Raw genomic sequence first — 25,301 nt, 5'->3', positions numbered from 1 at the left:
GCTTACTCATTCAAAGCTCCCAAATTTCCTCACGATGGTGGGTTGCCACCGGCCCTATACGTAGGCCGAATAAATTCCGACCAGAGCCGGATTCGAACCCACAGGGAACGATCTCAAGACGAGTGAACGCCTTAACCCGCTCGGCTACGGAGGAGGACAAATGAGATTGTGCAGATCTAAATTCCAGAAGGGATCAGGGACTTGAAGGTAACCAATGCTTCAGATTGAGGACCTAAGAATCAAAGAATTTTCCAGACTACTTGAATTTATTACAAGAGACTTGTTGCTTATATCAGTGGTTCCCAAAATGTGCACCTCAGTGTACAAGAATCGGCGGCAAGCGGCCCAGCGTCAGCGATTGTCTTTCCTGGTGAATGGAGTCCGCGACAGTCACACACGATACATTGTTTTTTTTTGCTCACTTTCCCCCTCTGCTGACGTTGCAGACTGACACTATTATAATCCTCCCTCGGAAGTTGTGTTGTGTCGTGTTCGTGTGTTGAAGACCACAAAAGTTTACATACAACAAAGGATTTATCTTGTCGAGTGTTACTTTCGAAAGAGGAATTGTGGAGAAGTGCGACAACGTTTTGGAACTACATTTCCTGGTGCTCCCGTTCTACATAGGATCATGGCCGTATTTAGAGGGGGGGGGGGGTTTCTAGGGTTCAAACCCCCCCGAAACTTCTGACATGTTGGATTAATGGAAGTTCAGAAACCAAAATATGTAAGAAAGTTTCAATTTTTTTTTCGAAGCATCACAAAAATACATGGAGGCAATGTTGAAACGATCGAGCTAGAATTTTCATACATTTGGAATTATGAAACGTGAGCGAAACAGGATTTATTCTGAGAATCGTAGCGCACCCGCGACCCTCCTTTATCACTTCTGCTGTCATCTTTCAAGTGTTGCTCCTGCGTCACAAGGAATATAGACTGAAAATTCCCTTTCCAGCTTTTAAATTCCCTGTCCGATAAAGTCGAAAATCCCCCTTAGGATCTCTAGTCTTGTAGCGCATTACGTTCGCGATTGAGGTTACAATCCATGCACCAGGCTAAGTTTTTAAAAAGAATAACTGGTTCCACACTTTTCAAAATTCCAAAAATTTAATTTTAAAGTCAAACAACAAAAACTTTATGACTAAAATTTCCATCTAACTTTTAAAGCTTTTCTCTTGAAGGTGTCTAAAGTTTAATGATGAAGTATAATAATTGTGCATTTCAGTACACACTGTATGAAACGTAAAAAAAAAAACGTAAAAAAAAAAAAAAAAAAAGGAAACTCGTGCTGGATATTCACTCATTTGCTGGATTGAGTAAGCCCCCTCAAGGATATAACAATAATATAATTATTATTATTACTATTATTCAAATTTTTGGCGACGCCCATGGGAACAATTATGAATGAACCCCCCCTGAAATTTTTCCCTGCCTACGGCCATGCATAGGATCACTATATTAAACCTCGTAAAAAAGTCTAGAGTAACAGGGTCAGTTCTGAATAAATGTGGAAAGAAAACCCACGGGTACTTACTTAGGAAAAACTCGATGAGATAGGACAAAGGTTAGAACAGTCTCCTCGGAAATCTATCTGCCGCCTCTCACAAGAAACGGGTGTTTGAAAAACCACATAATTTAGAGCCGCTAACATTCTTAAATTTAAGCCCTACAGTGACAATAGTGCATGAATTACAGCTTAGAGATAATGCGAGTCGTGTGAATTTTTGTAACTGGGTTTTACAAAGTGTTGTCGAGATGGTGTTGTGGATCCTAAATTTATTATTTTTACAGATGAAGCATGGTTTCACTTACATGGCCATGTTATAACGCAAAACAATATATGGTGGAGTACAGAAAATACTCATCTCATTCATGAAACTCCTTTACATGATGAGAAGGTTGGCGTATGGTGCGCTAGAACTGCACATAGGATTATAGGCCTTATATTTTTTTACGATGCAATCAATGGTGACAGATACAGAACACAAATACTCACCCCATTTTTTGAACAGTTAACCGATATTGAGTGTCAAGTGCTTCTTTCCAGCAGGATTCGGCAACTGCCCATACAGCAGACGAAACATTGCATTTGATAAAGGAAATTTTCGAGGACAGAGTTATTAGTAGAAGATTATGGCCCTCTAGGTCCCACAATTTCTATCTATGGGTAAATCTAAAAAATAAAGTGTACAAAGACAATCCGCACAGTATTGTACGAGAAATTGGGAGAATTACAGTAGACGAACTTGCACGTGTAAATGCAAATTTCCTTCGGAAATGCCAGGAATTTGTTCCAACAGAGGGACATCATTTTCAACACCTTCTGTAGTCAAGGTTAGTACACAATATGAAAAATGTAATTTTAATAGCCCACTCTAGCGGACCCCGTTCACTGGGAAAGACAAGTGCTGACGCCGAGTCTCGTAGCGAATACTCTGTATTTTGAAAAGCTTAGCAAGACAGTCATAGAGACATTCCTGACTTTACAGGATGCCTGTAGAAATGAAGTTTTATCTCAGGAGCAACTGTTTTGGAGTCACACAAGTTTTGCTTCATGTCGAGTGTGTGAAGGATGACAAGACCAGGTCTGCCTTTGCATTCACAGAACAAAGACAATGTCATTTGTATCAATCAGAAACTTGGTATGGGAAGATTGGAGTGTGCAAGTTGGCAGATGCCTAGGGTAAATAAAACCCAATGCCAGACTAAACCCTACACGAACCCAAGGCTGGGTTGAAAAGAAGGTGAGAGCTTCATTGAATGCAAATTTGTGACAAGAGTTGCAGAACGATGTCATGTTGGTAAACAGTATCACTGCGGAGAAAAAATTGTGATGTTCTCATCACAGTACTCAGTTGGATGATCATGCAAGATGCAGCTATCAAGGACCACATAATTTCCCACACACATTGTTACTGTAATTCCATTTCCTCTGACATGCACCATGCATTCTCTTTTTAGTTCAAGTCCAGTCTATGCACTAATTGGGAAATAGACCTGAAGCCTGCATCTGTTATCGAACCCGGTTCTCCAAGGTGATGATGTTACATCCTATCGGAGAGGAGATAATATCATGGCTATTCAAGTAGCTGAGATAATGGCGTTTACAGCTATTCCAAAAGAAGCCTTCTTCAGTTTTTTTGTCTGCGAGAAGCTCAGAATCAGCAATCGTCGCTCATCCACCAAAAACTCAGAACCAAGAGTATCAATTATCCACCAACCAGTAGCAGCTTCTGCCTATTCGCACGTGCACAACCAAAGAAATCTATAATGCAAATCATTATCATTATACCTATTTATTGAACTCTTATCTCCTTCGAAACATAAAAGTGTTCCCACGCTGCTCCACAAAGAGAGATGGTGGAGAAGCCTGCGATCAGTGATATCAACCCGCATAGACCAGGCTGCGATCGGGGCTTGAACACAATGGTAGTTTCACTCCCTATGACGATGTTGCAGCAGTCACGTCGAGGACGTTGACTGGGTCTTTTGGCTTGAGTGCTGTGTGAGGGGAGGTTGCATCATATAGGAAGGCTGTCAAGGAAGCGATGTGTGTGCGAGTAAATGCAGTGTTGCAAACCCATTCCATTGGAGATCATGTGATGGAATCAATGCAACCCATACATCGCAAATTGAGGGATTTTTTTTATGAAAGGGAAATTTTGATGGCAAGAGTAGGGCAGAAAGTTTTTACAAAGTATTTTGCAAATTGACAATAGTATTTCTATGTTTTGAGTGATTGTCAGGTTATCGAATGCTGAATTACATACTGCACAATAACATCGCTCATCTCGTGATTGGATAATTTCAGAAATATTTGAAATTTGTAATAAAATCAGTGTTAAAAAAATCATGAAATACGTACAACTCTGTCATAGCCCGATTTTCAGTGAAAAGTGATCAAACGTTGGGTTGCCAATATATTAAGCTTCAACGGGTGCGAGTATTTCACAGGGGTGGTATAACACTCCTGGACGATAGACTGAAGTGCACACCCAGAGAGCCAGACCATGAGATGCCACTAACCAACATATATCTTCTGAAATGTTAGGAAAGGCTCTCTATATATAAGTCATGCATGCTGCCATAAACCTTGGACTCGATTGCCACTTATCTCTACTTATACCTACCCATTCATTTCCACACAACAAATAGTTCAACACTGATGAAAGAAACTTTTTGTCGAACACCTGCTGCTACCTTCTTCTATTATCTGGCTACGCTGCAGTATAATGCCATCTTTTCTTCTGCAGTGGACATGTTGCCAAGCCACAAAATATAGAAATTTTAATTTTATGTTCTTGTGTACCTGGTGGAGGCACAAAATACCTGCAGTGTGGTTCAGATTCCACTTTAAACTATCCACTCCCTACTAGCCTAAGCATAAAGCGAACAAAACAAATTTTGTCTTTTTTCTTTTGCTCAATTTGATGCTATGAAAATGCCATTGTCTATCCTCTTATGGAAGCAACCATGCGACAGGTTCGAAGTTGCCACCGACAGGTACTTCTCAGTTGGAAAGTGGCAAAATATGAAGCATGATAGAAATAGACAATGCACCCTGCGGATTGTAAATATCTCGCATTTTTTTGTGCAAACACATCAAATAATGGAACACGTATGTGCACAGTGATGAATGCATTGGTGTTGCTGGCATGGTATTGTTTTCATAGCATTTCATCACCTTTAGAATCTTCGACAGAAAAAAAAATGCCACTGGCAACCACAAGGCTATCCATGGGACTGCATACTTTCAGGATCTACAATGTCATTTTTTGATGGCTCGTAGCACTAAAACCAGGCTTCAATTAGCAAACTGTTAGAAACAAAAGTTGGTAGTCTTCTTCTTCACCCTACGAAACTTGTCAGTGTATGAATCATTAAACTGTAGGTTTCATACCATAGTCAATAGGAAACTTCTGTTACATAATGTAAAGCTCACACAAAATTCCCTCAATTGAAAATTTTTATGAAATATTCATAACGCTAGTCGAATAAATCATTAATTAATCAAGGGGTTCCCATTTGCTTGTTGAATGTCAAAGATCTTGGACAAAATAATAATAATAGAATTTTAAAAACTAGCACAATATTTTGCAAAATGATCTACATAACCAGTACAATGTCACAGTATAAAGACTTAAGGGGATGAGGGACAATTTCTCCAAGGTGGTTCTCTGTGGCAGCTGGGGAGCACTGTTGCCAAGTTATCGCTTTTATCCAGATCTGGCTGTGAACTGAGGCACCTGCACCCTGACCAACTATGATGCCATCACTGGCTCCGACCAACATAGACCAACTTTTGGTAAGGAAGTTAACGGTAATACCAGCACCCCCACCCCTAAAATTACCCTAGGAGAGACTATATCCAGCCTTCATTAATCTACCTCCTTGAAAGTAAACTTTAGCTCCACTTACGGTGAAATTTAGCTTCTATGGTTTGACAACACTGCCAGGATGGTCGTAGGAAGCAAGGAGAAATGAATTATGTTTATGGAATATGCAAAGAAATTCATACTCTCTCGTAGTTTTTTTTTTTTTTTTTTTTTTTTTGCTAGCAGTGCCCATTTTGACAATATTGAAATAAATGCACAACTGGTGCGAAATTGTTAGTCTTCCCCATAAAATATAATTCAATCATTCTTGCATATCAATGGTGTTAAATTCTAGTTAATTGTAAACTACAGAAAAAAAAGTATGAAATTTAATGTTTACAGGGACCCATTAATCAATCATGCAGGGAGAGGGGGGGGGGGGGGCAAAACTGGTATAGCCATACAGATTTTGGTGTGCATAAGCACTATTAGTATCAACATTATCAACCTGTAATCAAGGTCTGAAGAGTCTATTTTCAGTGGTGGCACATTTCAATTTCAAATAGATCTGGTTCTGATTAGAATATTTGTGCTACAAATTTTTCTTTGTCAATCTGAAAATTAATATTATTGATGGATTTCATTTTACATTGTTCTAATATATTTTTTGTTCTTTGCGATGTAACATGATCACCATGCTCACAGATGGCCATCGATAGAACAATTGAGAAACTAGCAAAAAAAATAAAAAAAATCTAAGTTCACTTTACGCACACATGATAATCAGAACTGGACCTACAGTTTTAAGCGAGATCTGAAACACTCGAATGTGCATACAGCGGGTATTGAACACAGGACCCCACGATTACAAGGGGATGACATTGGTCATCAATAGGATAGAAAGTTCATGACTTCATACCCAGTTTGTTGTAAACATATAGTGTAAATTGACTGGTTAGGAATCAAATAGGAAAATTCAGTTGCTCTTATTGCCACATGATAAACAATACACTTGGTAAATCATGATTTTGTTTTTCCAATAATACAACTTCGCACCAAATATTTTCAAGGGATCCAAATTGGTATTCTTTTCACTTGCAGTATCTTTCCTCTTAGCCTGACAGATTAGTGATAAGATGAAATTGATTAACACTTGCAAAGAATGTCCAACCCCAAAACAGGACTCTAACATGAGAACCTCTGTAGCAAGATAAAAAACCTGATCGGTGAAGAATCTTGCTTCGTGAGCATAACTGATACTAGTAACACACACAGCACACAGTCTTTGTCAGGAATTAAACTAAGATTGGTAAGCTCCAACCATTAGGCTAAGTCCACAAATCAAATATGGACTAACTGGAGCTGTGAACAAAAGGTTTTCAAGCCCATAAAAATATCATCCAGAACTATTTTCATGAAAAACTGTTACATTTGCAAAATCATAAAAATTATTCATTACTTTGCTCTCAGGTTCCAAGAGGTTAACAAAAGTAAGTACCATTAACTTGTGAATTTTCATAAACCTGAAAATTTTGGGAGCAAGTATTTCCTTGTCCCTGCTAAGTTATGTCTAGGTTTTCAATAACTTGTCACAATTTTTCAAGCATTGGTATTGTTGGGAATCTGTAAGATTGTACATGGGTAATGGCTCATCAAAATATTTAGCTTTACAGTCCAAGGTAGTTATCGTTAGAGGTATGCAAATTTCGTTTTTGACGAAAACACGAAATATGAAATAACATGCTGTAATGTTCATTTTTCATGTTTCTGAAAGGTCTGAGGTGCATTTTTCTACCCTATTTCGTCACGAAATAATGCGAAATGAACTGCAAAATGAGAGATTGACTCTTAAACACGAAATTTACCGTTTATATAGAGACATGACACTTTCTGAAGTCTGAAGTATCCTGTGAGTTATGCAATGCATGGAAAATTGATTAATTCTGCTGTAAATATTTGAGACGCAAAAATGGACTCCTTTACACAGGAATAAACTTAATACTCTGGTAACTACATAAATGTGCTATTAGAAGGGATAAGTTTATTTTGTGTAATAAGTGCAGTTTTTAAATCAAATTTAGGATTATATTCACAATTTTGAAACCAAAATGTCATTTTATATAGCACTTTTGATGTGATTATTCACCGCTATAACACCGAAATTTTATTTTATTTACCGCTTTTGAACCCGAAATAGACTGTTTTTGTACCGAAATTTTGCTTTTTCGTTTACCAAAAATGTGTGCCTCTAGTTATCTTACAATATCCAACTCTCTCAGGATGGCTAGGATAACTGTCCTTACCACCTCCACATGGAAGCAATTACAGTGTCATTTCTTCAAAACTACACATGATATTGGAGATGTCTCTTTTGTTCACTTTTATACATATGAAGATAGAATGTACTTTAATCATAAAACAATATATTGTTATTATTGTAAAAAAAACTGAGTGCACTGTTTTTTTCCCCCAAGAACATGTTATAAGGATTTTATAGATGGGCCATTTACTCTTCAACTACTGCTTTTTGTTAATATATTTTATACGTCATAATGAAAACAAAAGAACATGTTCACAATGTGCAGCAATTATGGGTCCAGTGAGAAGTCAAATTTTCAAAAAAATATGGTTTTCTAAAATTTTGCATCTTGTCCTTTGTTTTTTCCAAAACTGGAAACAGTGATATTTTGTTATGCTTCCCTGCAAATTTGGTCTATCGAATATCCATAGGGATGATGCTAGAAGCAATTTCTGATTTTTTCCATACACTGGCAACACTGCTTTACTTACACATTGTTGTTAACAACCCCCCCCCCCCCTTCTCAAGGAGAATCAGTCTATTCTCAATGCAACTTTGCATGGTTGTAGGAGTGTACCACTGCATTTTTTTCAATATTTTGGTCTATTGTGGTGGCTACAGGGGCAAGGTAAATACAATTTTTTTTGGGATAAAACTAACAATTTTTTTCTCTCTAGGGCAAACAGTTCTCTGGTTACGATTTTTTTGTATGTTGTAGTGTCATGGACACTTCTGGGTTGAAACTATTCCGTTGAAAGAGTGTGGGATCGCTACAACCCAGAAGTGTCCATGACAGCACAAGTTTGAAAAGCATGTACTTCAAATGTCCATAAAGGTTGACATAATAAAAAGATCCTTCTTCTATAGAGATATAGAGGTAAATGAGAAACTGGCGATGTAAGGTAGGTTCTCTCTTTTATTGTGCTTTGTCATGTGCACATTGTTGAAGTTCATTGAAAAGGGAGACTGAAAATTTGTAAAAGAGCTCTCATAGGCTGTTGTACAATATTTTGTTCTTGTCTTGCATGCATATGCGCACACAACTTACGTCTGGAATGTGAACTTTATTTCAAAAACATTTGTAAGAAAAGTTACAATGAAATGGCACTGTAAAATAAATCATAAAAAAAAAAAAAATATGCTGAGTTCTGTTGTATTTTCTGGTCTCAACACTTTTGAAAACACTTCATTAATTCACATCGTAATAAATATAACACTAAAAATGCCCGTAAGTAACATGTCAAAAGGAAACTTTGATAAATAATACTTGCTACTTACATATAAAATTACTTCAATACCATTTGACAACAATTGTAGTAATCCATGTTATTCAGTAATATTTAACAATTTCTTTCATATGACCAACAACTTAATTACAGGAAAATTCAAAATATGTAGCTTTTACACTTTACAGACATAATCACCAACTCTTTGATTGAAGACTTTACATTTGACCAGCAATTTTCAATACTTTGGTATCAAATAATTGTACAGCTATTGAGCTAATGAATTGCAATAAACAATATGCAAAATTTTGTAACTTATTATGTAACAATAACTAAATCTTTCTTTTTCATTGTTGGAGTGAGGAACTCTTAGTACCAATGTGTCGATTCTGCTCCGATTCTAACGATGATCTGAGCATGATGAGGTCACTCAATTGACTGTGGCAATATTAAGTAGTTATGTAGCATTGAATGTCAACTATACTTCACGAACATCACACACATGGTGCCTGAAATAAAAATTTCCAATATTACATCAGGTTTTGCAGATTTATTCACTTAAAAAGACATAAGTATAAATTAGCGATGGATCAATATGAAATTTTGGTTGATAATAAATTACTGATATAAAACTTATTGATACCAATAACCGATATTCTACCAATCCAATATAATATTCCAAATATTTCATTGATCTGGATATATGTTACCAGATGAACTAAATTTTTGCAATGCAAAGAAGCTGCATATTTAGACATTTACTTAAAAAAAATAAAGAATGGAGTTTACATACATAAAATTTTTAACAAAATTGCAAAGTATTGTCCTAAATTGCAAGATATTTACAGAAATACCAGATTGGCCGATAGAATACCGATTAATGTGTAACATCCCTAGTATATTCATGATTGGGAAATGAGGCACGTGGTAGATAAATACAGATAAACTAGTGCTCACTTTATCCACGAAAGTATTTTCTATGTTCTATTAATTTTGGTGGCCACTGCCACCATCCTCGTTGGAACTTGTTGTACTGTTGCTTGGCATGCTTTTATTGTTCGAGCATTGAACTATGAAAACAGTTTCGTGGATAAAGTGAGTACTAGTTTCTACTTAACCCTAATATAAATGAAAAATTAAGTCAAGAAATTTGTGCATAGAATTTTAACTTATTGGGCTTTACAAAAAAGACAAAAATAACCACAAATGAAGGATACACAACTTCATGTTGAAGCAAAAAGAAAACTACAATATACAAGACTTCATTTGTTATATGGCCGCGGTGGCTCAGTCGGTAACGCGTCTGACTACCATGCTAAAGGTTCCGGGTTCGATCCCCGGCCGGTTCAAATCCGGGAACTTTTCTAACGATGGAAGCGGCCCCGGCGCCCACCCAGCATCGAATAACATGGGTACCTTGGGGAAACCCTGGGGGGTAAAGGCGGTCAGGGGCGTGATGCTGATCACATCACCCCCACTCACGACTGGATCAAGAAAGTGTGGGGCGTTACCCCCACACCCCCTATACGCCTTCATGGCATGGTGCTATGCACAGGGGAGCACTTTACCTTTTTTTTTTTTTTTTTTTACCTTTACCTTTTTTCATTTGTTAGGAACTCTGATGAGTGGTGGTGTTAAACACAAAATGGTGTTTTAGGATCACCAGGAACTGCACCAAAAGCCAGCCCAGACCACTAAAAATTTGGCAGGAGTTCATTGTGTTGACAAACAGAAATAACCATGCACAACAAAGCAGATGTAATTTGCAAAATAACTACAGACTACACTTGAAAGATTTTCAGTTGGCAACTACTTCAGAAATGTAAGTTCCCTGTTCTGCCAAATGTCAGTTTTATTCACCCATATTCTTTCATCTTTTGTACCTCTAGTCTTGTTATGTAGCGAAGTCTATTTTTTTTATTAAAGCTTCCTGTGTGATCTACTTCACTGCAGCAAAAGTTCATTATTATTTTTTGGCATATTGTCCATCAGCAACATTAAGGAGCCAAACATGGTCCCAATACTTTGCTACTATGAAACATTTGAGAGCCTTGATACAATCCCTTTATTTTGATATCGATGCTCTGTACGATTTTGGGTTTGGAGGGGGAAGGGGTTAAATTTACTACAGTGCACAGTCATTACAATCTTCTTGTCCCTAGCCTTTATTGTTTAAGGGATACAGATGACTGCTTACAAATACAAAAATCAATATGTGACATTCCAGCAATATGGATGTTATTTGCATACTACTGCATTCTCCCCCACCAACCCCCCCCTCTCTCTCTCTCTCACACACACACACACAAGTATGCATACACAAAGGCTTGCCAAGGAACCTTGATAATTCAAAACTGACCAAATGAATAAACAGGTGGCACTTACCATTTCTGATGGTGTAACTATAGTATATTCATTTTTTGGACAGTATGATGCAAAAAAGCGTACATCTCTATCTCTGTCACTATGCAGTCTATTCAAAGTCTCAACTAGCACTTCATGGTGAGGGCTTAGTTCGCTTGTGTAGTAGTCTGCAAGGAAAAAGTATTAAGTTGTTCAGATTAATTGTAAATGTTAATACTATACTCAGTTTCAGCTATGCTACTACATTCCACTGAGTTCTTGTATTGAATAGCTCCGCAAGAACTACTTTCCAAACACAATAGTGACGAACAATAAATTAAATTGCTTGCATATTTGGGCTACAAAGTCAAAATTAACCAGTTCCCCAATTTTGAAAATAAAAACTGAAATTGCACAACATTTTCAAAAGCTGTAATTTTGATAATTTGGCATTTCACACTCTACCCCAAATTGTAGCATAATGTTAAAGTGTTTTTTTTGTTCTCATTGTTACATGTAAAAGTGAAAAATATCAGCAAAAAGCAGTGGTTGAGGAGTTATAGCATATTTTGTAAGATCTTTTCCACAATACTCAGATGGAAACAAAGGATTTTTAAGACTCCACTTGTTAATGTCGCATCCAGAAAGTAAGTTTCCCACTCGTCCACAGGTGGCAGGCCATGTGTAAGAAGCACGTGCCCTGGCTAGTGAATGTCTTGGAACATGCCTCCCGAAAGTCCTCAGTAGCGTCGGGATGATGAAACATGGCGGCTATTATTCCATCTCCTGCCACGTGCGAGGTTTGTTCGGTGATCAAGTTCTTGAATGCACAAAACATACAGCTGATCGAAATTCATCGTCAGCTGTACCAGGTGTATGGGCCAGACGTCATGAGCAAGCAGATGGTGCAGGACATTTACTGAAGGCCGGCAAAATGTGCATGATGACGAGCGCAGTGGGTGGCCATCGGTCGTTATGGACAAGATTGTGGTGCAGGTGCAGAAATGCCTTTTGTTCCGGAAATTGTATGCCCGGTGGAGGTCGAAACAACTGATGCATTAAAACAAAGGAAAATGCATGAGCACGGCACTGACATTTCTGCAGCATTACCATGATGATGATTTTCTCAACCGAATCATCACATGGGATGAAACTTGGATTGCATACAGCACCCCAGAAAGCAAGCAGCAGTCCATGCATTGGCATCACAGTGATCTCCATGCAGGACTACGTTGAAACAGACTGTGTCGGCGCGAAAAGTGATGTGCATGGTGTTCTGGGATAGACAAGGCATTCTGCTCATTGAGTTTCTGCCCAGAGGTGAGACTGAACGCTAACTGTTACTGTGAAACACTGAGGACAATGCGACGAGCTATTCAGAATAAGCGACAGGGCAAGCTCAGTGCCGGGGTGATCTTGCTGCACGACAATGCAAAGCCGCATATGGCTAGGCGCACTGCAGCCCTTCTGGACAGGATCGGTTGGGAGGTGTTCGATCATCCATCTTACAGCCCGGATCTCGCTCCCAGTGATTACCACCTGTTCTTGCACCTGAAAAAGTTCCTGTCCGGTCAACAGTTAGTGACGAAGAGGTTCAGATGGCTGTCACACAGTGGTTCGGCGCCCAGGCGGCAGACTTCTACGACGCAGGTATACAGAAGTTGGTCCCACACTATGACAAGTGCCTGAATTCCGGCGGGAATTATGATGACAAGTAACTGGTCAAGTGCTGTATCTGTGGCAATAAATCATTGAATGAAATAACGTTTCATTTTTGTGCATGACCCCAGGGAAACTTACTTTCTGGATGTGCCTAATAATTGACACAATGAATACATTGTTTTGTAACTTGAGTGTATTGTAACAAATGAACAAAAAGACAGAACTGTAACATTGTGTAGTTTTGAAGTAATGGCATGTTAATTGCTGCAGTTTTGCTGGGATATATATGAGGGGTTAAGAACACAAGTGGCGTAACTACACTTTCCGTGGAGAACATTTCAGTGCTAGAAGTAAGTATCTACAGAGTTTCAAATTCTTGCTAATAGAGGCATCACTATGTTTGCGCTCAAACAGCTAAACATGGGACTAAGTTCTCTAAATGTGCCATTTTCTCAAAACTGTCTTCCATAGAGTTAGGTTGTGCTCCGAATCCCTCATATATCCTGCTCACCCCCTTAAGTTAAAAATCACGAAACTGAGAAAGGCAGTAAAGGGTTATCAAAATAGAATAGAATGGTCTTTATTTAAGCAGGGATGTTGCAGGGATATTTAGTTCCAGTCATCACGGTAAGTAAGAAGTATAAAAGGTATAAATTGAAAATTCCTGGCTGGTTGCACTGACAATGGTTGGGGTAAAACAAAATTTCACAGCAGCTGTTTTGTATTTTGTAACTGTTTCTGCAGGCTAGACTGGATGCATGCATGAATATAAAAATGCACATGATCTATTTTTTTTTTAAAAAAAATCATTTTTCCATGTTACTACCATGAATTTGGAGTAAGTGAAGTAGTGATGTGCTACTTACAGATGATGTAACCTGTGTATTTCAAAGTTAATTAAACAAAATCAGCAACATGGAAAAACAAAATTTTACCTACACAATATTTCTGGAGACAGTCAATCGGTGAGAACTTGATAAAACCTATTCTTCTATAATGTTGACATTACTGGTAATATATATTTTGAGGTTTTTCATATTGGTAAATAAATTCTAATTTTCACATTTGCAGTTCATTTTGCAACAAAACATGGTAGGAAAATGCACCTCACACATTTCAAATACACAAAAAATCAACATAACAGCGAGTTATTTCACATTTTGTTTTTTAGATAAAAAAATACGCGTGTCTATAGTAACTGCACAATTTCCTCTAGTCATAAGCTTACCTTGAGGCATAATCTTTTGTGATATCACTCTTGCAACAGCAAGGCGGACGTTTGGAACTCTGTCCCAGCTGAGATCCAGCAAATGTGGAAGAACATCCCTGGCAAAATGTGCTTCGGGCAGAGCCTGTTCAGATATCACTTGAGAACAGAGCAGTGCAAACGTCTGCCGGTGATTCCAACGTGGACTGTGGGCAAACTGTTCAGCCAACTCTGCAAGGAAGCCTCGCACAAGGTTCGGATCCCCTGACAAGTGCTTGATCAGTTGCGTTACCTGAGAAAGAAGAAAAAACTTTACTCAACAGTGGCTGAGAAATACAATTTACAATCAAGAAACATAAGAGCATGCTCAGCCTTGCCTTCAACTGTTCCTATAGGCATCTTTTCTGGAGCAAGCCTCAAAGCTTGCCTGGAGACAAATGAACAGTCACACTCGGACTTATCGGAAAGGCTTTTGACCTTTTAAGAGCTAACGTCACTCAACATAGCATCCGTACGCTTCTTATGTATTCAGGCTATGTCGTAATGGCCAAGGTCTTTTCATTTGTTAGCAGACACCACAAAGTCCTTTATAATCCTATGAAATCAGTTCATTATGGTGTATAGATTCAAAAGACTGGACAGATTAAGCACATAATTGGGCTGAGCTGAGAACACTTAAGAATCAATACTGGTGATTAGGGCCACATATTTATGGTGAAAAAAAGGGGCACATTTTGGGATCAAAAGTTTTATATAAAATGGTGAACAAAACCCTAAATTTGGTTTAAAAACTACACTTACTGCACAAAATAAATATTTCACTTCTAACAACACACGTATGTTTATTCCTATTCCTGTGTATTTATTAATTTGTTTATTCCTGGGAGGGAGGAGGGGGGGCTGAAGCATGGTGCTGATCACTACCAAAATGGCAAGAGACCGAAGAATGTGTGGGGTCATACCCCCACATCCCCCTATATATGCCTCATGGCATGGTGCAAAGTGCACGGAGAACTTTACCCATTTTACCTTTACAGCACAATATTTGAACAGATAGAAACTTTGTACTTACTAGAAGGAGAGCCATTTGTCTAACAGCAGCAACTTTGTCTATCAAGAGTGCGACAGCAAGAGGTGCCAGGTGGGTGCGACTATCTGAAGGACTGAAGAGCGGAAGGACTTGAAGCAGCTGCTCTGCCAGTTCCTCCCGAAACCTCCAATTCCATTCATTGTCCGTCTGGAGGAATTCAGAGAATCTTGGAAGATACGACTGCCTCTCGGGTGGTCGCAGTAACTGCAACAGAAATTAGCATTTTAGATCTATCGCATTACTTAGGTTGGTATCGTATATATGATAAAATAAAACAGTTACCAGATTTTACTTTCAACCAATAGTCATGCGTGCACTAATAAGGAAAAGGACTTATGAGTTGTTCCCATTCCAAAATTATATTTCGGCCGTCTCCAGGCAGGATTCACTTTCAATTTTTAAAAACCAAATTTTACAACTTCAAGGCACTTTCAAATAACTTTCCAGAACAATTTATCATAATTTCACATACTAATAAATAAGTACAGTGGAACCCCGATTTTGAGTTTTTACATTTTCCCACACTATACATACAATCTTGATAGTCACAACATAGCAGTGTTATAAAATGAATGTGCCTTGTATAAATGTTACGTTAAGTCATGGATAAAGTATATATTTTGAAGTTTTTTTTTAGAAAAAGTAAAGAAGGAACGAAGAAAACCACGTATAAAAGTTTGAGGGCCATTTCCCACGATTTTTCACTTTGTAATGTAATGTTCTGTGACAACAAGAAAAGCAGTGCCATTCTGGCAGAATTCGAGCGTGCATATCGCATCACATGGGATGTGTATCAGCAGTATTTGTTGGCGAGAAATAATAGAAAATAACTTCCTGAGCACTGCAAATCCATAATGTAATTTTGATCTCGCTTTCTACTATTACAGAATAAATAAGGTGGTTAAAGAGTGAAAGCTTTGGGATGCTCAACACAGTGGAGGGACGGGTTGGTGACATTGTTGACACAAGAGGATATTCTCCTCTTGGTCCACATAGCAACAGGTGACTCACTGAATAGGTATGATGTCATTCACTGTTGATCGGCATAGCAACAGCTTTACGACATACAACTAAGAAAGCCATTTCTTGAAACTGGATTGTACTGTGCATTATATAAGAGATATACCAGGCTGTCCCAGAAGTCCTGTACCATCAGCACACCGAGCTCCACAAGGTGAAGTTTGTGAGGGTAGTGGCACCATCGGTGAAAGGCTGTTGGCAAGCATAGAGGACAGGTTCGTTGGATCAAGTGAAGGCACGCACTGCATGTGTAGCGAGGGGTCCAATGAGGTTAAAGTGGGCACGATGAGTGAGGATCAAATTTCACTTCGTGCAGTGCAACATTTTCAAAAAAGGACCGACAGCAAAAGCTGCAGTGGAGGAAATTTGTTGTGTGGAGAACGAAGAAGTGGTGAATCGATTGACAGCTTCCAGTTGGTTTAAAAAATTCGCTTCAGGTGATCTATGCCTCACGGACAAACCCCGCACGGGACGACCTCCGATGGACATTAACGAGTCTCTGCAGGGTGCTGTGAATGCTACACCACAATCCACCACACGTGGGTTAGTAAGAGTGGTTGGGGCATCCAAATCGATAGTAAACTGTCGCTTTAATGACATGGATTACACCAATAAACAGTCCCGACAAAGTCCGCAAGAGCTGACAGAGGTGCAGATCCAGCGCAAAGTTGCCAGACATTGCTACAAAACCTGCATGATCTTAGTTTTTGGAGAATTGTGACAAGAGACGAGAAGTGGGCGTATCTGAAAGAAACTGATACACATAAACAGTGGGTGAAAAGAGGACAGGAGGCCATCGCCCATGTGAAACAGGACAGATTTGGGAAAAGCTCATGCTGAGTGTGTCGTGGAATATTGACGGGATTGTCCATTATGACTTTATTCCAGAAGATTGTGCTGTAACAGGTGAACTGTGTTCTGAGCAATTACGTGGAGTGTATGCCATTCTGAACGAGAGATACCCGGCATTAACGAGGAGGGAGAGGTTACCACTGCAAATTGACAATGTTCAGAGTCACCGGTCTCGAAGAGTGACCAACATCCTAGCTGAGCTTGACGCGTTTGAGTTTTTACCTCATCCCGCCTATAGTCTGGACATTGCACCACCGGATTACGGTTTGTCTCGCTCTCTCTCACATTTCCTATGTGCTCGGCACTTCATTTCATATGATGTAAATTCTGCCTGTCACGAGTTTTTCAATTCTAAACCTGCCACCTCGTTACTTTGCTGTCCTTGTTTCTGATATTCTGTGTTTCATTTTCCCCCTTGTATGGTGCAGGACTTCTGGGACAGCCTGGTAATTGTTTGTCACTCTTCCCCATCAAAAACCAGGGTGCGCATTATAGCATTATACACGCGTGAATAAGGTAATCGAACACTGTATATGGTATGGCATGCCATGAAGGGAGTGGAAGCAATAGAAAAATAAGCACAATAAACATTAAGTACTACATTAAAATGTATTTACCTTAAGAAAATCTGCTAAGTGCTTTAGAACACCTATTCTGACCTCATCCAGGTCTTTAATAAAGCCATTAAATATAGGTACCAAATCTTCGGTAGCAATATCTTCTCCAAGAATCACAGCCAGTTCATGTACACTTGATGCCAGCGTTCTCCTAACTTTCCACTGTAAGAACAACAAAAGGTGCACAAAGTTAATTTTTTAGTTACAATCAGAGATTATTGTAGAGAACAGAAGTAAGGTGTTGCAAACGATATTAAGAAGCATGTGTGTTACATCTTGCTATTTATCAAAATATTTTAAAACTGTATCAATTAAATAAACCTGTATTTATAATAACATATCTGCAAATAAAAAAAAAATATGCTGATTACAATTTTAGAAAAAAACAAGACCGGAAATTACATGGTAGCAATAGGTTAAAAAAAATCTATACTCTGTCCCCCATATCTCTGGAGCAAGTGAACAAAACAAGTCTATGCGCAAGTAGTGACATGACACAGCTCCACAAATAAACATGTGGGAGGTAATGGGATTGTGTGGAATGGGGGGAAAGCGACAGCAGTTACCACCCTTTGCAGCAATGTGTACTGCTTCGCTCTGGGCACTCGATTCCCTCCTCCCCTTGTCTGCTGCTATGCACGGCCTTGCTCCATAGATAACGGACAGGGTGTATGTAAACAACATTACAAGTTTTTTGAACATGTTCCACAAAAGTTAGCATTTTTTCAATAATAAGCATTCTACATTGTGAAGTACCATGGATTTTTCTTTTCTACTTTGTGTAATGGCTGCATCTAAGAATCCAGTAAAACATGTGGAGAGTGGCAAAATATTCAACATGACTAAAGATGCAAACATACCTGCATATCTGATGCCAACGCCTCGTATGTCTCCCTCAGGAGGGGCCAATTCTTCCTCCCCAAAGTCAACGCTACGGCTGGCAGACTGAAGGCACAATGATGAGCTATTTCATTGTCGACTATTTGGGCCTGAGAGGGGTCAGTCATGGAGACAAAGTGGTCGATGAGCAACTGCGGCACAATGTCCTGGTTGGAGTATGCTGAGAAGGAATTGCGATTGGACGAGAGTTCGGATGCAAACGACTGGGACACCGAGGGGGAAGACATGGGAGGCGGAGGTGGCTCAGTGGGTGGGGAAGGTTTAGATTTTCTGGTCCATGGTTTGGCCTGACGTTTAACCCACTCGTCCTTCTCAAACTCCCTCCTCTCTCTATCAGACATCCATGACATATCGTCACTGTCAGGACTGTACAAATTCACTTCTGTTCTCTGGATATCTGCAAATTAGAAAAGACACTATCAACATTTTCAATAAAAATAACTAGGGCCACATAATAATGGTGAATAAAACATCAAGATTTTGGGATCAAAAGCAGGATATAAAATAATATTTCAGTGTTAAAGTTGTGAATAAAACCCTAAATTTGATTTCAAAAGTACACTTATTACACAAACATTTCCCTTCTAATAGAACATTTATGCAGTTGTGAGAGTATTAAATTTATTCCTATGTAAAGAAGTCCATTTTTGCTTCTCAAATATGTAGATTCTTGTTTACGTCTTTATCTTGCAGTTCATTTTCCATCATTTCAGAAGAAAACTTGCTAATGAAACATACCTCACACATTTAAAAACATGAAAAATGAACATTACACTGGTCAGTAGGATCAAATTGCCACACAGGCATCCCTGATGGTGTTAGCACTGTCACCATGTAACAGAGGTGTGCCCAAGTTTCATCCCCCTTGGAGGCACCTATCTGTACATAAAATTGGACTTACAACTTTTTTCATGCAGAAGACCCAGGAATAATTCCTGGGTGATATAAGCTATGTATTTTCAGTCTCCCCTTGAAGCATCAATGGAGCTCCTGCAGTCTCTAATCAAAATATGCCAGAGCATGGTGCTGATCACACCAACTCATCTACAATGCATGTTGTAATGCACAGGGTACAGGTATTGTCGGATGGTTTGAGGCTTCATTTTGATGCTAGGAGCCGTCAGATTCATTATAACAACTGGCATTACACTTGTCAGAATGAATCTTAGTATGATATAATCAGATTGCATTGCTAATCTTAAGAAGAGATGTCATCTGAAGCATGCTGAAGCATAAAAACTCAGGACAATATACAATTCAAATACAATAAGCGAAGTATGCATGCATAATATAAATTACCCTTCATGGAAAAGGGCCAATTCCAGAAACTTTATCCTGACAAGATCTCTGATGGCGTATTATTTAGGGGGAGAGCATATAGAATTCAGCCGCTATAACATGCATCCCAGATTTCAGAAGGGTCACAGATGCATCAGATCACTTGACAACACCAATAAAGTAGCAATTAATCTGTTCAAATCCAACATGTTTACGTGAGCAATTTACACTTAAATGTGCACATAAAATAATACACACACGAGATGGGTGGCAAATGACGAGATCTTTAAATAAATTCTTAAGACCTTGTCACCAAAGAGATTCATCCCCTTCAAACTTTAATTTTTAAATTTTTACTGTATTTGTATTCATGTTATTATTAACAATAACACTATCCTTGCATACCTGTAACTTCACCTGGTTTGATGGTCATCACTGCCTCGTGCAGGCTTGAGTTCAACACTTTTGTACTTTCGACTCCGGATTTCTCATTGTCGGTCACCATAGCGACGCTGGCAGTGCATATCTGAGCTTGGCTGGCTTGCTGGCACATTTTCACAGATTGAACTTCTTCCTTCTCCTCCTTTTCATCATCAGTTTTAGCTTGATTCTTTTTCGAAATCATTATTGTTCTCAATTCTTCATAAAGATCATCCAATTCATCCTGAAATGATATGCAGATAGTGTTACAATAAGGTAAAACAAATAATATCAAAATCATATAATTAATCCTCTGCATATTATGAAATTGTTTCTTGATGATGGACAAGTAATTGTTGGCATATACTTGGTTTTCTGTTATATTCCTTCAAGTTAGAAAATTTTGTGTATGAAATATTCCATCCCATTTAAATTACACACAGCAAACAATGTATTTTCCACCTCCCACCACTCTCTGGGTGGACCACTCTTATTACAACCACTATGGTAACAATTGATTAGTTTCTTTAATCAAGAACATGCCACGTAATAAATATTAGGCTCAGTCAATACCAATTTAGATATAGCATGAAGCTCAATTTTTATCACCAATACCAAATACCAGCAGTTTCTTTTGTGGACTGTGGAAAAATGCCACACAACACTTTGTCTAAATGACCCAGAAATTATATAAAATGCACTATTTTCATTATTATGGAAATACAATGTGGGGAGAAATTGATTTTGTGATTAAATAATTATATCAAATTAAATTATGAACATTTTGAAGGTGAACTATGTAAAATGGTTTCTATGCTTTACTAATTTAAAGGCACCTATTTAGAAGCCATTTTTTAAACCTACTTTGGTACTTTAATGCCAAAGATGAAAGAGCTAAGAAAACATTAAAATGCCGACCAAGGCAAACTTTTATGGTATAAAAATATACATAAAAACTATAACCTTTCCACCCTCTAACATGTTATTCTTCAGACGAATATTCACAATGAAAGAGCTCTTAATCCCTTCACGTATTATCAAATTATGTAAATAAAAGTGACATATTAAGTTCTTTCTCCACTTTTGCTTTGGCACATTTTCACCTGTGTAAGTATTAAGAGGTTGGCAAAACTGGCAATCCAGTAGATTGAGGTAGGAGAGAAAAAAAATATTCTAAAGATCAAAATTGCTGCATAAAAATGTGTTAAATGTAACACACTCATAAAGAATCAATTTTCAATCATATATGCATGCATAATTATTAGAGGCACATAATTTGGGTAAATAAAAAACAAAATTTCAGTACAAAAACTGAGCCAATTTCAGGTTCAAAAGCAGTAAATAAAATAAAATATCAGTGTTATAGCAGTGAAAAATTGGATGAAAAGTGGTATATGAAAAGAAATTTTGGTTTTAAAATTGTGAATATAATCCTAAATTTGATTTAAAAACCACTTATTCCACAGAATTAACATTTCACTTCTAATAGCACTATGTAGTTATCCGAGTATTAAGTTTATTTCTGTGTAAAGGAGTCAATTTTTGTTCTCCAATATTAACAGCAGAATTAATAAATTTTCCAGGTATTTCATAAGTCTCAGGATAATTCAGACCTCAGAAGGTGTCGGGTCTGTGAATAAACCCTGAATTTCGTGTTTAAGAGTTAATTTCGTTTTTTGCAGTTCATTTCGCATTATTTCGTGACAAAACATGGTCACAAAATGCATCTCACACCTTTCAAAAATGAAAAATTAACACTACAATGTGTTTTTTCCAATTTAGTTTTTTTGTGTGTCAAAAACGAAATATGCATGCCCCTAATAATTATTATAATTCTCTTAATTATTCAGAATTTATGTAAGTTTCACGATTTTGCACAACTCTCGTAACAACTGAGAAAATAAAAGTTGTGTTGAGAAATAAATTGCAAATTCTGCGACTCCTTGCAAACAAACATTACAATATCGTAAAGAAAATGAAGCATGCATGTCTCTAAAAACAATAATGAATGATTTTTCATTTTAGTACAAATCCATTTTTCTTTAAAATAGGTCCAATTTTTAATTGATTAGGTTTTTGTTATTTAGCATGGCTTTTCTGCAACTTTTAGCCAACTGTGAGTTGGACAAACACGATAATATGATGAAAGGAGACTTGAAGAAATTCCATGGCAAAGCTGGGATTCAAACCCAGGACCCCTCATACTGTAGCATGCTGTGCTAACTTCAGAAATTTTTGAGTAAGACATTACTATTAATGTAAATATTGAATAACAAAATTACTTCCTTACCTCTATACTGGCTGCTCCCGATGCGGAAACAACATTATCTTCTGTAACGGGAGTGATGTCCATGTTCACATTCAACTCCGATGCATAAGTCTTCCTGCTTTTCTCGTCGTGAACCTTTGCCTTCACGTGAATGCTGGTCGGCTTCCCTTCCACAATATCGATGTCAAGTTCTATGTCCGGTATCGGAACTCTCCAATACTGGAATGTGTTGAATCGGTTTTCGTTGTCAACGTGAATGTGTACGCGGCCCTGGGATTCAGTCACACTTAACTGAGAATCGGTGGTTTCTCTGTACATGGTGTCTACTACCGACGATACGCTGGCAGGCTTCAATTGAACTTCCTTCTCCATTGCATCCTCCGCACTTTCTTTGACAATTGAGTCCATCACTACATCCTGACATTCGTTAATTTGTTCAATTTTATCACCATCTTCTTCTGTCCTATAGGCATCCATTTCATTACTATTATAACTGTCCTCACTATTTACACATTGCTTTATATCTTCAGGTACTTCACTATTCGAGTCAAGACCTTCATCCTCGTCACTTCCCGGTGTATTTGCATTATCAAATTCTTTGTTTATCACAGATGCTTGACTATTTCGTTTCGACACACATTTTGTGTCCAGTGAATCTAGGTACATGGAAAATGAATCCTCGCCTCCCGCCATATCATTACAGTTACAGTTTAGTCTAGAGAGGGAAAAATAACACAAAATCAATGTCAAAACAAAAGTTAAAAACAGTATTTAGTATGTACTGATGTCTTATAATTTACATTAGGAGTCAGCTAAAATTTGACCCTGTTCACAACTCGCCACTTTCTTGTATGTTCAAACCACAGTAGGTAATGGAAATGAGATAAAATACCACCCCTTCTCAAAAAAAAAAAAGGGGGATGGGAGACTTAAAATACCCCTGGAGAAGGAACCAGGTGCATGGGAACTATTCCTACACCTTGGGAGGTTTCGAATTTAAGCAGTTTAAATTACAACAAAGGCTGGTCCTTTTGCGGTATGCAAATTCAAGTACTTACATTCCATGACATGTTGCTAAAACCAAGGGCATACTTAGGAATACTTGGCAACACTACTCTTTTGCTAATAAACTGTATTGTATTGTGTATTGTTGGGGTCATAGGGACTCCATGAAAGTTGATTTCTCGACTAAATTACCCTTCTGTTTCAATCTACATCTAATTGCACCCATACCAAGATGGAATGTCAACTATTAACACTCAAAACCCTAGCCATTCAATCCAAAATAAAACAAATAGTTACATTCTATGATTTTTTAAACATGTATACACATGTGAAACTGCCATTTTATGGATCAGTTCACAAATATAAATGACTGTGACATTAAAGATGGATGATTAAACATTGCTAGATCCCACAGTAATTAGTACGCAATAATACAAAAATGTAGAAGCTTTTGAGCATTTATTGTGAATTGGAATTTTGTTAATTATTTATCGTTCATAACGGATTATTTGTTTTCATTGGCAATCATTCTTGATATAACTCTTGTGAGGGTGTTCAAACATTGGGTATTGCAAATGTTAATTACCACAAAGAAAAATAAATTTTGTTATTACTTCCTTTGCATTAATACAGACTAAGCTGGAAAATAATAAATATTTAACATACAAATTGAAATATACTGCAAAACATACCTTATCTCCACTCCGTGTGGGTTAATAAGCACTAATTCCCCCTGATTATTGTAAGCGAGTCCAGTAATGCTTGGATCGGCAAATGTGGATATGAAGGGTCCCAATGTTTGGAAAGCTGCCATTCGAACCCATCGTGATGAATCGCCCAGGAGATTGACAAAAACTGGAGCCAGAGCTTGCTTTCGAGTTTGGAGGCTGCAGGCACAGGACACGGACATAAAAACTTCAGCGCATACTTTTCTCACTCCCCATATGTCATCTTCACACAGGGCAAAGAACCTGGGAAGCTGGAAATAGATTTGAGGGCATAAGTTGCACATCCAGACCTATATATACCATTTTGTGAACTTTGATTTGTGTATCAAAACAATAATCTCTCTTTGGTGCAACTTTCCTGTAAATATAGAAAAGTTATACCAAAGGAGGAACGCTTTGGTCACTCACCGTGACATGTTTACATGAATTTTCTTGACTGAAGTAAGTTGCAAGAGAAGGTATTAGGACACAGCCTTGTTTTCCTTCAGCAAAATTTGTCGGTTTGATTTGAATTTTGTTATTTACCATTGCTTTTCAGCCAGAAAATGGGTGATATGATGGAGGGACACTTACAAAATTACAAAGAGCACTTATGGCCAGGCTGGGATTGAACCCGGGATCCCTAGCAGCCATGTTATAAAGAGAAATATAAAATAGAAAGTTAGTGCTTGCAAGAAAGATGCATTCTCAAGGCAGAAAGTAGATAGGCTAAAATAACAATGAAAACTGTGGGGTAATTACGTGGTGAGTTACATTCTATTCCATTTTTACAAATTGGAGTGACTCTGCTATTTTGGAATCAGTATTGTTCAAGGCTCTGCTGGACTTTTGGTAGACGCCACCTTTTTTTTTCCCTTCAAATTCCTCCCCTTTTGAAAAACTGCCATGATATTCCAAATTCTAAAAAACCATATCTGCTGATAATTCTTTCTAGGTCATTCACATGATTTGTGGCTTGCTTTCACAGTTGTCTAGATATCTGTGATGGAAAATAGCTTACGTAGAAACAAAACTATTGTGAATATCTAGACAACAGAGAAAGCAAACCACACTGTGATTCATGTCAATGC

At 37.9% G+C, this 25,301-nt stretch overlaps 1 protein-coding gene across 4 annotated transcripts in view; it reads right to left on the bottom strand.

Moving 5' to 3' along the window:
• Window positions 1-8,512: 8,512 nt before the first annotated feature.
• Window positions 8,513-25,301, bottom strand: part of LOC145987627 (serine/threonine-protein phosphatase 4 regulatory subunit 1-like) — a 286,327-nt gene continuing 269,538 nt past the window's right edge. For all 4 annotated transcript variants that reach the window (XM_083122043.1, XM_083122045.1, XM_083122044.1 and 1 more), the window contains 9 exons: window positions 24,196-24,482; window positions 22,520-23,213; window positions 20,215-20,473; window positions 18,492-18,928; window positions 17,632-17,793; window positions 15,125-15,346; window positions 14,074-14,344; window positions 11,226-11,371; window positions 8,513-9,349 (listed from right to left, as the gene is read on the bottom strand). In XM_083122043.1, the coding sequence (XP_082978169.1) occupies window positions 9,335-9,349; window positions 11,226-11,371; window positions 14,074-14,344; window positions 15,125-15,346; window positions 17,632-17,793; window positions 18,492-18,928; window positions 20,215-20,473; window positions 22,520-23,213; window positions 24,196-24,482 (2,493 nt within the window). In that variant the 3' untranslated portion in view covers window positions 8,513-9,334. The remainder of the gene's footprint in view (window positions 9,350-11,225; window positions 11,372-14,073; window positions 14,345-15,124; window positions 15,347-17,631; window positions 17,794-18,491; window positions 18,929-20,214; window positions 20,474-22,519; window positions 23,214-24,195; window positions 24,483-25,301) is intronic.

Source organism: Lepisma saccharinum, chromosome 5 (genome assembly GCF_977018435.1).
Source record: "Lepisma saccharinum chromosome 5, izLepSacc3.1, whole genome shotgun sequence".
Taxonomy (NCBI): Eukaryota; Metazoa; Arthropoda; class Insecta; order Zygentoma; family Lepismatidae; genus Lepisma; species Lepisma saccharinum.
The sequence above is the reverse complement of the archived record's forward strand: the minus strand, read 5'-3'. Positions and strand labels throughout refer to the sequence as shown.